Below are 16,099 nucleotides of genomic sequence, written 5' to 3' on the forward strand. Positions count from 1 at the left end.
GTTGAACTTTTATGTTTTTACAAACTAAATGTACTGTAAACAACTTGTTAACTTGTAAACAAAATGAGCATAATACCTCTGCATTTTATCCCACTTTTGATACTCTTTAAGTTCTTCCTTTTCCTCTTCCAGAGTTTTTAGCCGTTCTTCAATATATTTTAATAGATCTTCAATTTTTTTTGTTTTTCCAATTGTGTCATTCAAGATGGTTTGACTTTCTTCTCTTCTCTCATCATAAACTCTGGTACCTGCAACTTCCCTAAGTAGTTTTAAGCGCTGAGAATCTGGTGCAGTTGCCATTTGATTAATCTATAAATTTTAAAAACATAAAAACCTTTAAAAAAAACACTTATTTGTATTATTACACTAAAAAACTACAAATACTTTAATTTTGCCCGGATACACGGCGACTTTTATGATTTTAAACCTTACATTTTGGTATACGGGCAGTGCATCTAATAAAATGGTTAATCTGACATTTTTCCCCTTTTCATTCTCCCTTAAGTTGAAAATTTCTTTTTTTTAATCATTTATGACAATATATTTTTATATTTCAGGATCACTGATTCTCTAAGGCAGTGTTTCCCAAACTAATGACTTTTGTGTACCCTTTCTAAATTTTTCGCAACGCTGTGTACCACTAGAAGAAAAATGAATGTATTTTTTACTATAAAAAATTTTACAAAAGTTAAAAATCACAACTGGCTGTTGACACCACTAATTATTAACTGTTAACTCTGCCAAAAATAGCAAAAATACGTAATCGTAAATTTTCATGGCTAGCTTTGTTTTTAAATAAAAATTTTTGAAATTTTCGTTTGTTGCAAGATATTTCGCATAAGAACGGGTACCCCCGCTAAACTGTTCCCGTACCCCTGAGGGTATGCGTACCACACTTTAGGAAACACTGCTCTAAGGAATTAATAATGAATGTGCAGAAAGAGTCAAGAATGTAAAAGCAGCATGGTGCAACAGATGCTCTCCCTCTCTATCAGGAAAGCTGTTAAAGAATGCCCTTCCTTAAATATTACCCTAGGAGTAACAGCCAGGAACAATAGAAGAAAGATTCTCCTTAATTCTGCTGCAGGTGTAAAGAAAAGAAACAGTGAAAAAAAGTGCAAGAATTCCCTAAAAGGGATGAGTGCTTAAACAATTTGTCTTGAAAGTCAAGCATATTCTCACTTTTAGAAGAAGGTCAACTTTATTATTTCATCCTTGGAAATGTACTATTTTTTAATCTAAAGATAGCAAAGTTACACATGTTTGATATAGTGCAAAATCATTGGTTGTCGCTGGCCACAACTAAATGTAACAACATTTTATTATTACTTTCCTAATATGGAAATATTATAAATATTTCAAATATTCTGAAAATTACTTAACTGCAAGCTTCTTTCTTAAAATTTTTCTTCAATTTAGATGAATCTTGAAATGTGATTTATCTTTTAAAGAAACGTTTTAAAATAAATGACATTCAAGATAATTTCTTATAATTGTTTAAAATTTATATTTTTTGCAAAAGTAATATAGTAAAAGAAATCATTTTTCGTAACTGTTAAAAATGGTACAACCAGTCACTGGCCAGTAAAGAAATTTGCCAGTTCTGCTCTAAAATGCCTGAGCTATGCTTTTTATTAATAAACAGAATCCAGAGTCCTACCTAGGAATAAAAAAGGGCAGAGCACTTCCTCTCAGAAAAGGGCACTTTAAGTTTTGAAACGGCACTAACTCAACACCGTAAAAAATTATCAAAAAATTTAATATTATATATTAACTGAATTTTATTCTCAGCAATTTTTAAATTACCTTCTAATATTATTTTATGTATATGTTTAAAAGTAATTATTTTTCTTCATCAAAGTAAGAGAAAATTTTGAAGTACATAAAAATAATTGAAGGCATACTAAAAGAATATCTGTGCATAATTTTTTTCAAAAAACTTAACTAAAAAAAAAAAGATTAATTGATAAACAACTTGAGCTTTTAACTATAATTTAAACTGAAAATAAATTATGTGAAAATTAACATTTAAAGGTGCATTTAAAAAATTAAAAGAAAAAAAGATTTTTGTTTTAAAAATAATTTGAAATTTAAAATTACTTAAAAAATGTATTAATATCCTCCCCCTCAAAAAAAGAGATACTTGAAAATATTTAACCAGTTGAGAATAATCCTAACAAAGTAAATATTTGCGATAGTAATCAGAATTAAATTTATACACAGATCATCTTACCTGGGTTCAATTATTATTTAAACGGTGAACTAACCTTTTTCAAAATGAAACATGAATAAAAAGGCAGTGTTTTTAAGAGATGGTGGCTTATTTTTACTTAAAGGGCCAAGAGGGCGCATTTATTGGAATCAAAGGGCGAGCCACCCTTCTAAAATTGTATAAGGAGAACACTGAGAATCTAAATATACCCTACATTTTAATAAAATGCATCCCAAAAAAATGCAACTTTGTGAATATTATTAACTTCAATTGCAAGAACCAGAAAGAGTCTGATTCAAAAATTTAATTACATTCAAAAATCAACATTCAATTTCATTTTAAACATTCAAAAATTTAATTACAACCATAGTATTAATCTGATACTGTTTTAGCAGCAAAACTTGTTTTCTGAATAATAATAAAAGTAAATTTTTGGTGAAAATGAAAGTTTCAATTTTTTTATTGTTACTGTCTGAACTGTAGTGAAGAAATTAGTTACTATGTATAAGTCATAATTTTTACTTACTTTACATTAACATTTTTTATACAATTTATTACTTACTTTTCCCTGCTTTACAATATAATAGGGATTGCTTCTTGAAAACCCAGCACTCTCCAATAAATTCATCACATCAGTCCGGCTGTATAAAAAAAAATATTGTATAGTTCATAACAAGTAGGATTTGGGTAAATGTGAATCAGAATAAAAAATAAATAAATAAAATAATAAAAACATTTTTAAACTAAGTTTTGCAACTAAGCAAAAAATAACTCTACACTTGTCACAACTAAAATGAATGGAGCCTCCAACATGGAGAGAATTTTTTATAACATTAGAAATTGATTATACAAGTTATTAATCTTACGTTTTTCATTTTAGGCCAGACAGAAATAGAATTAATTTTTCCTTTTTTCATCTTAAAAATTTTTACATTTTTCTTTAAGTTCTGTGTTTGTTTATATAGAATTGTAAATATAGAATTGTAAATATAGAATTATTTATTTTAAAAAATGACTACAAATTTTAATTTGAAATATTTAAGAAACATCTGTAACTTGTATTTGCATCAAACCACCAACTGAAATTTGAGCATACCAGCTAGTTAGAAAATGGTCAAAATTTGGATTGACAATAAGTTCTATTTGGCAAAACAAAAACAAAAAAAACTTTTACAGCCTAGCATAAGATTGGGAACTTATGGTGTAATCATCCCCCATAGCACCTTAATTAAAATTTAAACACTCTGAGAGCTGGCTAATTGAACAACTGTCTAAATTTTAATTGATAGTTACTCACTCATTTATTTAATAACATTGAGCTAATTTCAGTCTGTTGCAACCAGAAAATGATTAGAATTTGCTATGTAAATCAATACAAAGCTCTAATTAAAATTTGAGTATTCTACTTCAATGAAAAGTGAACAAAATTTTGATTGATAGATAAAATATAGTAAAAAGTGTAATGTTCCAACAATCAGCGAATCCAAAAGCTTCAATCAATCGGCATTACTTATCAAATACTTAACCTGATTTTGTACATATTAGGGGCCTTGTTTATACTTGATCCAGTAGTTGTGCCATGGCTGGTCAGGATGCACAGCAGTCGCAATGTGTGTTATCAGTAGCATAGCTTTCAGCAATATTAGTCGAGAGTAGGTTAATTGTACACTGCTCAAAAAAATTAGGGGAGTGCATGGCTCCCCTAATTTTTTTGAGCAGTGTATATATTTATCTTTCTTAGTGATGCTGGAAGCTGAGTGGTAGCACTCTGTATTCTCACGCCACAGGTACTTGGTTCGATCCTCGGGCATGGGAAGGTTGACTCAGCCTTTCATCCCTTCAGTGAGTTGATAAAATGAGTGCCAAGCATGCTTAAAGAATAAATACTGGGGTTTTGACCACCCAACCGACCCCACAGCCCAAGGTCCAGAAAACTGAGATGGGCACAGTAGACACTGGCCCTATATAGACTGTTGCACCATTGAGTTTAGTTCAGTGATTTCAATCGTTAATATTTAGTTGTTGGCATCAATATTACGTAAATTAGATCACAGGATAAATATAAATGGGTGATGTTGACTCATTCACTTTTCTATCAATTACTTGCTTGCATGCTTTCTCATTCCCTTCCACGATGCTTTCATTTTGAGATATAGTTCGACAGTAATCTGATTTGATGATGAATCTGGGCTAGTATTATGTCATGCCAGCTGATATGCTTTTGGTGACAATGAGTGCTGTCGCATGAAGCTGCTAAGTGTGGAGATACCATATTACGTAAAGAACTTTATCCTTTACACGCATTTAACTATTTGTATGTAGTAACCTACAGCTGTATCTTTTTTCCAACAATCTCCTATGCAGTTATATGTGAGAGCCAGACACATGGCATTGGAAAACGTAGAGTATTTATGCTGAATTGAAACTTAAAAGGAAACTTACAAAGATACAAAAAAAAAATTCTCAAACAATAATGCTGCTTACTAATCACAGAGGAGAAAGTATCTGTTAGCTTTAAATATTTTTCTAATTAATAATTGTGTTTCCTTACTTAATTTATCACAGGTTCAACAGATTTCGAATTTCCCAATTTTTTACACCACTTTAAACTGTGTAACTTTAAATAAAAAAGTCAAACATTTTTAAAGGAATCAGTATAATAGCATCAAAATATTATATAGAAACCAATTAGGTTTGAATACTTGACTAAATAAATTATTCTGAGAACGTTTCTCATATTAAGGCTACCAACAATATGAGTGATCAGAAACAAAATCCATCATAAATAAAAGGTATGTTTGTTTAGAGTAAGTACGTTTCTGTACCTATTTTTGTAACTTCAAAATATCATCAACAAACTAATAGTCTTGCTTAAGATAAGACTTTCAAATTAAGATTGCATCTTAATACATGAAAATCTAACTATTAGCTCAAAAGCTATTAAAGTGTTTCATCTTTCATTTTGCACGTGGTACATGAATTATTTAACAATTTCAATTATGATTATAAAGTCTACTAATTTTTAAAAGAAATATTCCTTACTTGACGCTTTTCTTATTAAGAAAATACTGGTCTTTTTTAGATCCAATTACTCGTCGGAGTGATACTTCATTAGTGTCCAACTAAAAATATAAAATAAACAGTTAATAAATAAAATATATATAAAGCATTGAAAAAAGGTAATTATCTTGATCATTTCCAATTGAGACAAAAAGTGTTAAATTGGTAACTAAAATAAAGTCTAATATTTATGATTAATTTTATTTTTCAAAATGCCAAATAATATAATATTCTACTACAGTTAATTTCTTCTAATTTTCTTTAAATAAAATTTTTTTTTGTGCCAAAAACATCTGTTGGATTCAAAGAAAAATTATTTTTGTTGGCCAGCTTTTAATTAGACAATTCACAAGTGCCATCAAACGATCAATAAAGATTATTTATTATGTCGTATTTGGAAACGAAGAGAAGAGAAAATAAAATTTTTTTAATTAAAAAGTGTATAAATAAATAAGTAAATGCTTTGCATTTATCACCCAAAGGATAATTGTTAGAATGTCTTTTAGTACTACTGTGATTTTCTAATAATACTACTAGGAATTTGCATAATACTAAGTTTAATTGAATCAAACCTAATATGAAAAATAAATTTTAAAATTAACAAAATAGCAAGAATGCGTGTTTGTGCACATAACTTTTGAACGCAATGTTTAATTCAATAAAATATTAACAAAATGAAATTTCGTAGATATGTATGTGCAAGAACCTGTATAGTCACACAAAATACATGTCTTACAACAATATAGATATTCAGAGAATAAGGTTTAAAATAAACATCAGAATCCGAGTTAGGCAGTTTTTGTTGGACAGTTTAAATTTCAAATAACATAAAAGTGAATAGAAAAAATAAATAAAATGGCAAACTGAGTTATCTGTTATTATTTTTATTTATGGATGTTATACATTAATAAATATTTAGTTATTTTCTATTTTATTGACATTGTAATAAATATAAGGGGGGGGAGATGAATGTGATATTGGCCATTATTCATTAAACTGATTCATTTAGTTATTTTGTCAGCTCATAGATGGCATTATTTATTCTAACATAATTCGTAACAAGAAAAAGGAACCCATGATTGCAAAATGCATGTTGTGTCACTAAATTTAAAACGCATAAGTAAGTTTTTGCATCTCTAGTATTTTTTCATGTAAATAAGCACTGCCTAAATCAAAGTGGTGATAATTTACTGTTTGAAAACCTCATTTGTGGGTTACTTTAATACAGCTTTTATAAATGTGGCTGTACAAATTGGCTTTAATAGCAAAAAAAAAGCTATAATTTAAAGAATCAACAAGAGGCTCGTTTCTGCAAGAAAGAAAGAACATAAAGTTTGTTTTTCCTAAAATGGAAGGGCTTATTGCAGAAGGAATCATTTCCTCAATGAAGGAAAGAGAAACTACTTTGTAAGACAATGAGATATTGCTGGACTTAATATATGTAAATCCAAAATACCTATTTTTTTGGATTATGAACAAATTAAAAAATCAAACAAAGCAAACTATGAACTTTCACTAAGAATGAAATTATTCTCAGAACAATTGGAGTATTCAAATCAGGACAGTCAAACTGCAGACATTACAAATTCAGATAATATTGAATATTCAGATAATATTGAAAAAGGCTAAGGCAATGCGAATGAAAATAAAGAATCAAGAGCCTTTAGATATGAAAATGAAAAAGTACAAACAAGATTTATACATAGCCCTTGAACGAAAAGAGAATACGATCACTCTTGTGAGACACCTCAAATCAATCATGAAAAAGCTAAAAAAGTAGCCCTCACAGCTACAGCTCTTCCTCCTACTTAAATTAGAATGAAAAAACTCCTTATAGCTGTGAAGTTTATCAAATTGGATCAAGGGAACTCTATAAAAGAAAATATTGCCAAAGCTATATTCTGTTTCTTAATTAGTAATGCCATTATAAATGCTAATTAATATAAATAATCTGCTATGCCATTAATTTTTCTGTAGCATCTATAACTTCTTTTATATCTAAAAAAATAAGCTGCAATACATGTGTTTATGTTTATATATGAGGGAGTCTTTAAGTTTAAAACTCCAGGAGTCAGAATCCGAGTTGGGCATTTTTTTCAATTGATTCTAGAGCCATGTTTTAAAGTTCACTTTCATTCAGATTGTTAATTTAATACATATAATTTTTTAAAAAACAGCCAGTTGCTACAGCAATTGAACTTTCACAGCACGTTCTATTAACAGTGAAGCCAAAAACAGTGTGACATACTTTAGAAGCTGTTCCAATGGAGGATGGTAATCCTAAAGAATTCATATATTTATGCTTTTCAATTTAGAAGGTTAATAAATACAATTAGCACTTACAGGCAGACGACCATCAGAATTGTCAAAAATGATTTCCACATAAGCATTGAGCACCCTAGGCCCTGTACCTTCATGAAGTAGTCCTTGACGTTGTTCAGGTCGTAAATGGGAGAATTCATCACTCAGGACGAACTGAATAGCTAAAAAAAATAAGCAAAAGCAATCACTTCATTGTTTAAATTATCACAAAATAATGAATTCAAGAAAAACCACTCCACTCCACACTTGGGAAACTTAAGAATTTTTAAAACATTTACAGTAGTTCTAAATCAAATTTATTAACAACCATACTCTGTTGCAAGTTAAGAAAAATTTATTATCCCTATGGAGAGAGCCTGTTTGCATCTAAATGTAAGCCAAATGCCAAGTTCCTAGCGCAAACGTATATCAACATCGCCAATTCATGAAAGAGGATGTACAGCCTTCCTTTTGCTTTTCTTAAATCATGCGAAATAAGGAAAACAAAACTTATTAAACAATCAATTAATTCGCAATAAGAAGTAATAAAAACTAAATATAATGAAATGATGAATGAATAAAAATATATATACGTCCTTCTATTCACATTTAAAGAAACTGATGAAAGAATAATAAATATTTTTTGCAGACAATTTTCCTCAACAGTGAAACAAAAGTAAAAATTTCTTATCTCACATTTGATTTGTTAAGAGCATGTCAGCATAACATGTGGCATTTTTAGTGGTCTAATCAAATCCAATGATCATAGTCATATGATCATTGGATTTATTCTAATCAATCCAATGATCATAGCAACATCATATAGTAGTAACATTTTCCAGAACAAATGTTCTCCTCGTTTATCGAAATACGTCCCCAAGTCTAAGATTCCAATAAAACTACGAAACTATAACCTTTTTTTAATAATTCTATGATATATATCACAAAAGATAGCACAAATTAAATTTCTGTCTGATGTGTTTGACTTTTAAAAGCTTTAATATTGTTTTTGAAAGCATATTTATATAATTTGATTATGAAATAAAACAGAACTATATGCAGTCCCGAATGATTACTTAAATCCTATACCTCAATGGTCTTTTCTTAACTTGCAATGGAGTATAATCAGGTGTCTGTCCAGGCCGAATTTACTACCATTTAGCAGTACCTTCACAAATTCAACTTAAGGAAAAACCCTAGTTTCACAAAATACTTTTTCTTAAAATTTTATTTTCGTATCCCTTACGAAACAATAAATCCATACTTTTGTGTTGATTTTTTAATAAAATTTTTAATTGTTCACAAATTATATCTAAATTTTCATAAAATAGGTACCTCTCAGAAAAACCTAAACTGACCCCTGATAATCCATCACAATGACTGTGCAATTATATTTAGTAAAATAAAATCACCAATTAACATTAACTGTCTATATATGACATCCAATGGCTGAGTGATAACGCCTCACGTTTCCAAGCCACAAGTCCTATCATCGGGCCAGACGAAGTTGACTCAACCTTTCATTCCTTCTGTGCGTTGATAAAATGAGTATCAAGCATGCTTGGGGACTAAACAGCGTAGATTCCTTGTTCGACACACAATCGAACAAGAACATCTGCTCCTGCACTCCAGAGCAAGAAATTTGAGATGAGCACTGTAGGCCTTTACTCTTCATGGACTGTCGTGCCACTGAGTCGAATTTATTATATATATGTATATACATATATACATAACTTTGATAAGTAGTTTTCATCAATTTATAATAGAAAAACAGGTAATTAATTTAATAAGTTCATGCACCAAATAAAGGAGACAATGCATACATTTTTCTCCCCAGAGTCCCTAATTTTAGTTCAATCTTTTTCTTAGGTATAGTACTATTATTAGTACTATTTTTATTACTATAAGTACTCTATTTATTGCTATTAATATCTTTAATACTATTAGTAAATCAGTTTAATACTATCTGCAAGCAAAACTAAACACCTCTAAAGAGAAAAACGTTTATTCTTGCACATGATGTGTTGTAAAAATAGTTTTTTTTTGTAGTTTTTTTGTTTATGAATCTAAATTTTCAATATGTGAAATGATTGATAAAACATAAGCCTCCTCTTTTAAGGTTTACATTATAAAGTTCTTCGACTGTGCATTATTTTTAATTAAAAGTCATAACTAACTTCTAGACGTTTGTGACTTAGTGTAGTAGAAAACTGAATAAAACAGAAACTCACCATAAAAGAAATTGCTCTTTCCTGAACCATTTCTTCCCACTAGAAAAATTAAAAAAATTAAAATAAAAATTAAAGTAAACAGTTTATAAAGCTATAAGGTCATGAAAATTAAGTTAAACAATTTAATTTTTCACAGTAAAGGCATGTCAAACATATTTGAAGAAAAAAAAGTGCATTGAAATAGACATGTAATAAATGGTGATTTGGCAGAATAGCCAAATACTTAATAGTTGGCCAAAAAATTGACCAAATACAGAATGGTTGGGCCTGAATCACAAGTCCTTATTTATGATTCAATAAGTCATTATTAATTCTCATTAATAGTTCAATATTAATTACATACTATTTTTTTGCATCAATATGCTCAGTAATCATTAAAAAATACTGAAAACTTAGCTATATTATTGATAGGGGGTAAGGGAATAACACTGTAATCCATAAGAAATATAAAGCTGCAATGTTGGGGAAAAAAAGGATAAAGAGAAAGAGAAAAAAAAAATCCTCTTTAATCTTAAAACAAAACTTCCATGCTAAAAATAATAGTTTCCAGAAAAAAAATTTCATGAAATTATAAAAAAAAAATTATCAGAAAGGCTTTTAAAAATGCCGTGCTGTCATGAAAATACCCAATAGAAGAAAAAATATATAAAAGACAAATTGAGAAATAAAAACTGATCTTGAACCTCGAAAGAAAACTTTAAAGAAAATTTAAGAAATTTCTATTAAAACTTTAGGTTTTCTAACTACCATATTTTCAAGAAAAAGTAAAAAAAAAAATCTAATAGATACCCTGTCATGGCAATTGAAACATAATAAAAACACCTATAAAAACAAAAGTTTTTTTGAAAAGAAAAAAAAAACTAGGACCAAAATAATAATTGTTCTTAATTTATTTTAAAATTTTCAAACTTCAAATACAGAGGATAAATTGTTGTCAGCAAGAATATATATAGAGATTCTTGCTGACAACAATAAATATATATAAATAAATATATAATGTTCGAATGATAAATATTTTTTTACCTACCAATTACATTATGACGAGAACTGAAAGGCTCGACTACAGTTTGCTCCCGGTAACTTCGAAAACCTTGTATGATGATCTGAAATAAATATGTTTTTCATTACATTTGCATCATGTGAATAATTTTATTACCCTATGCAATAAAAGCTGATGTGCAAATAAGTAAATATATCTGCCATAATAAACATATAAGATTAATATGAAAACCCAATACTACAATAAGATTTGAGACTTAAATGTCACAGTTTTTAAAATAGAAATTAAACAAAAACAGTTTTCCACAATAGCAAATTCCAGAGTAGCAGTGTATAAAAATTTTACATATAAACCCAACAGCAGTCATTAGGTATCACATGGTATGATAAAGATTTCTTCAATTATTTCCAGCTTAAAATTAATAAAAGTTATATTTACATCTAAAATATTTCTATTTCTCTTAAAACGTATTTAACAGTAACTTTTATATATCATTCCTTGTTTGCTATTGCTTACTTGTTTGCTATCTTTGATCCTGATTATTACTCTAAATTAAAAGATGAAAACTAAGAGGTATATTTTAATAAAAGTATTTTTGTAAAGAGGTATATGTTATAAAACTGTTTTATGATTACTTTTTTACAAAGCTCTGTATAAAACTGTATCCACTCAACATATGCAATTAAAATAATGAACTCAAAATTGTAAAACACCATTAGGGATTAACTTAAAGTATTATGACTAAACAATCTTTTTGACAAAAAAACATTTCTTGAGTTTTTATGCAAACCAAAAATCACAGGAATTTAAAATGCAAATTTGTAAGTGAAGTTGCTATGATAATTGTGGAAAATGATTAGGTAGTAATGATTAGAATAGAAAACTAAATCTACGTTAATACAATAAATTATTCAGGATTTTTACCATTGAGTACTTTTTGGTTTTGTTGTAATAATCTGATCCCCCACGGCAGAATCGCAATGACAAGCACCATTGTCACAGAACGTTACAGAGTTCTTGCATAATGAGTTTTCTTTTGAAAAGTGAAAATAATTATTTTCTTCAGAAGTTTACACGTAGTATTTGAATGATGCCTTTCAGTTATCACTTTTTGACATGCTGAATTTACACCATTAGTATCGTGAATCAATGTAATATTCTGATTGTATTTTCGGCAGTTATTGATATTGATTTTCATGTGGATTTTAAATATCCCAATATATTTCAAACAATATGGAAAATTCGAATCATGCGTTTGAGTACATACTTTTTTAAGGCAATGATTTTAATGAATTTTATGCAGTTACTGCTATTGATTTCTCCCTAGTTTTTAAATTCGATGTTTTTTATACAATATTATTTATTACAACAACCTAATCTTGAAACGAAACATGCATTTTAGGAGTCCGATTAGCATGATTTCGTTGTCAATCTTTTTTTCGACAAATATTACTATGGATTTCATGATTTTAAATTATTTTTTTTACTGTGATGAAATAATTTGTGCACACATCACAGATTGATATTATCGATATGTATTGCAAGGTATCGATAAACCTGTAAGAATATATAAATATGTGAGAGTAGAATCTGGCCGAAAAAGCTTAGAACATGATCGGATTATCAACAAAGAAATTAATGAATACCAGTTAAAGAAACAAACAATTAATGCAAATTGCGACGTGTGACTTTTAAATTGCAAGAAGAATCATAACGTAAATTTTTAAAACACATGAACACGAATAATGATTTGTGACTTTTAAATCATGTGTATACATTCCGGGTTGAGTAATTTCAAAATCGCATTAATACTTATCTATTATCGCATTCGTTATTTGTAAACCTGGTGAATATATGAACTGCGATGAATGTGTTTTTTATTGCAAGAAAAAGAATCACAACACATGAATTTTAAAACAAATGAATATGAAATTCAATTTTTATATTGTGTGCCATTAAATGTGCACATGGTCATGATTCTTACAAGATATATATGTGCAAAAAAAAAATTCTGCAAAAGGGTCACACGTTTAATAAAAATTTTAGAACCAGTTTTTTTTTTTTTCAGGAAAAATGTTATTTTGCTAGGATGATGAAGATTAAGATAAGCAACAGCAATTTTATTATTACAATTTTTGTGAATATACCATTTTCGCCAGGTTAATTTTTGCGAAATTACCAATAAAAGACGGTAAAATTCATCTGTATTAAGCTCTGTTAATAGACCAAAAGCATAAGTTTATAATTATTAAAATGCTGGAAATATTTCCAAATCGAGATTTGTCAACTACAACACCAATGCGCTAAATGGATTTTAAACTAGCAAATTTGAAGGGAAAAAAATATTGCAGAGGTTTGCAGGGGTGGCTAGGAGGTATCCCATACCCTTCTAGCTGTTTCCCTTTTTAATTGTTAGGGTGTATCAGTTTTTCCTTGTCTCAGATCACGATAAAAAAAAAATTTCACACTGTTTGAAATTCCTTTTTTGATTCTTTACATTTGCTTTAAGTTTTGGCAGATTTTTACTTTAAGTCTTGGCTACTTCAGGACAGCAGCCCGAAAGAAACTAAAGAAACATCACAGAAAGGGACAAACTCATAAGGTATAACTAAAAGCCACCCTCTGCATGTTTAATTTTTCCCAATTGAAATCAATTCAGCACCTAGGCAATTATAGTTGACATGGCAGATCCCAACACAAAATAAAGCCCAAAACTGCAATGTACTATTTAAAATATCACTTATACCAATACGTATATGCGCTTTATTTTCAAATCATAAACTCAGTAAAAAATTAACAAATTTACTTCTGTATTAATTCACAAAAGTGCTCATTAAGCAACATAATTCTTCACTTAACAAATGTGACCACTTAAACAAATGCGAAACATAACAAATGAAAGAAAATGAAAACGGGAGATGAAAATATTACACCAAAGTCAAAAATGTTTAGATGGAAATAAGTTTAAAATATAATTTAGAGTTAATAAAAATATAACCCTTACTTGCTTGATATGCATAGTTAAGAAATAGTTCAGCAAACATTAGTAAAATAATTTTACTAAAATTACAAAATAAAACGCAAACAGATCGGCAGGGCAAAATTTACTTTACGGCAATTTGTTTACGTTTGCAGCGGCGTCGTAAGTAGTAGTTGTAGTAAGTAGCTGTAATCTGGAGATATGTTTTCGATCTCTGTTTTAGTAATGCGCTTGTAGCTTTCATAGATAAATAGGGGATGACAACTTTAGGCGACATGATTTTTTAGAATCAATTCTGTCCAGAGAAACGTTGCAAACATCTGATCTAATACATATGTATTATATTGCTGTTGATTTTTTACGTCGCACTAGAACTGCGCATTGGGACTTTGGCGATGGTCGAGGAAACATCCCTGAGGATATACCGAAGACATGTCACTCAATCAATCACTCGACCAAACGGACGTCACGGTGAACGTTGACACAGTGTTGCCAGATTGGGCTACAAGTAGCGGATTGGGCTACTTTTAAAAGTCCCCGCTACTGAAAATTGAATTTTCGCTACTTGCTACTTTTTGGGCTACTTATTATTTTTCGAACGCTACAAATCTTAAATATGCGCTATTTTTTTTCCTTACTGAAATAAAAATATATTTTTTAATTTTTTCCCTTCCCATTATAAAATGATTCTGAAAGTTTGCAGCTTCTTTACCATTTTTAAAAAGGACATTTTTGTTGTTGTTGTTGAAAATGTTCTCGCTTCAGTTTTGGATTCTTGATATGTTTTACTGATGGAGTCTATAATCTTTCCGTGTTTATGTTTCAAATCGTAGACTCGGGAAATCGCAAAGATATATATGAAAAAATGCACGGAGAGTATGATGGGGAAAATGTTTTTTAACTCCAACTATTATTAATCGTTTATCTTCTGGAGAAAAAAAATCACGTTACTCGCTTTGAAACTCAGAAAAATTAAATCCAAAGTCATTTTACCTGATGAATGAAAATAGTTGTTGTGAATGACAATGAGTTTCCAAAAAATATCGTACTGTTAAATGCTTTTTAGTGAATTCATTTCACTTTTGTAAATCACGATCTATTCACAGTTGCACGAAAAATAGGAAAATTTTTATATCTCTCTAGAGCAGGGATGGGCAAACTACGGCCCGCGNAGACATGGAACCGTTTTCATCAGATGGCGTATTCGAGCGTTGCAATCCCAAATTAATACTTTTGCATTAATTCCTTCTTTGAATAGAAATAAAGCTCAATATTGGGGCTAGAGGAATATGCTGTTTTATTTGCTTAATTTTAAATACTTAAGTTATAGTAAAATTTTTAAAATAATAAATAAGGTCTTTTACAGTTTTGGAATTCTTCTAAAACTATGTATTTAGAATTCGTTTTGAGGTGAATTCAATAATTAATAATGTGAATACAATAAATATTCAATCATTTAAGCAAAAACTCTAATGCAAAATAAGTTAACGTTATTTTTATAATATATAGTATTTTATCATGGTTTAAAAATTTAATACTTAAATAGTTATTCTGCAGCATTAAAATAATAACTATCGTAACGAATATAGCTTTATTGAAGAAAGTCTTTTTTTTTTTAACATATAAAAACATATTCGACACAACAACCATCATCAAAGCGAAAATGAATTGAAATAATCGTAACAGGTTTATATAAACCTTAAATACAACCAAAAATTATTCTCAACACACATATAACTCTCCAAACTAATCAGAAGTTCTTTTATCTTGATCACGTTACACGTTTTGTAAAATTCATGCTTGTGTGTCCACTCATTAGCAGATTTTATAAAACAAAAATATTCTTTTAAAAGGAATTAAGAAGTTTTATTTTAAATATTTTGCTATAGTACTTATTTTATTAATATTTGAAAATTTATTCATTAAGGAGATAACTCTGTACCTGTTCAGTTTCAAATAAATAACGTTATTTAAAAAACCACTTTTTTTTAAAACAATAATTTGAGCTATCTTCATGTACATGAAGAAAGCTCAAATTATTATTTTTTAAAAAGTGATTTTTTTTGTTAATGTTGAATCAAGAAAAATTATTATATTAATTCAAAGTTACATACATATTTATTAAAGTACACTAAGTTTTGAAAGTAGGATTACGTATATATGTGCATTATGTATTAATATTTATAAGACAAATAAAAAAAAAAACTATTGATAGGACGGCAGTTTTTGATTATGTTTACATAAAAAACCATTTGAACCCAGGTTTTATTGGATCTGCCTGTTGGTTGAAAACAACGAATGTAAGCCTACAGCTT

The 16,099-nt window shown here is 28.8% G+C and overlaps 1 protein-coding gene across 2 annotated transcripts in view; it reads right to left on the minus strand.

Annotated features, from left to right (window-relative positions):
* The window catches only part of LOC107450469 (structural maintenance of chromosomes protein 3), a 59,770-nt gene extending 45,801 nt beyond the window's left edge, over positions 1-13,969 (minus strand). For both annotated transcript variants that reach the window (XM_043044453.2, XM_071180748.1), the window contains exons 1-7: positions 13,809-13,969; positions 10,832-10,907; positions 9,805-9,843; positions 7,616-7,755; positions 5,255-5,334; positions 2,775-2,853; positions 77-309 (exon numbers count right to left, since the gene is read on the minus strand). In XM_043044453.2, coding sequence (XP_042900387.1) covers positions 77-309; positions 2,775-2,853; positions 5,255-5,334; positions 7,616-7,755; positions 9,805-9,843; positions 10,832-10,907; positions 13,809-13,823 — 662 coding nt within the window. In that variant the 5' untranslated portion in view covers positions 13,824-13,969. The remainder of the gene's footprint in view (positions 1-76; positions 310-2,774; positions 2,854-5,254; positions 5,335-7,615; positions 7,756-9,804; positions 9,844-10,831; positions 10,908-13,808) is intronic.
* Positions 13,970-16,099: the final 2,130 nt, after the last annotated feature.

Source organism: Parasteatoda tepidariorum, chromosome 5, assembly GCF_043381705.1.
Source record: "Parasteatoda tepidariorum isolate YZ-2023 chromosome 5, CAS_Ptep_4.0, whole genome shotgun sequence".
NCBI lineage: Eukaryota > Metazoa > Arthropoda > Arachnida > Araneae > Theridiidae > Parasteatoda > Parasteatoda tepidariorum.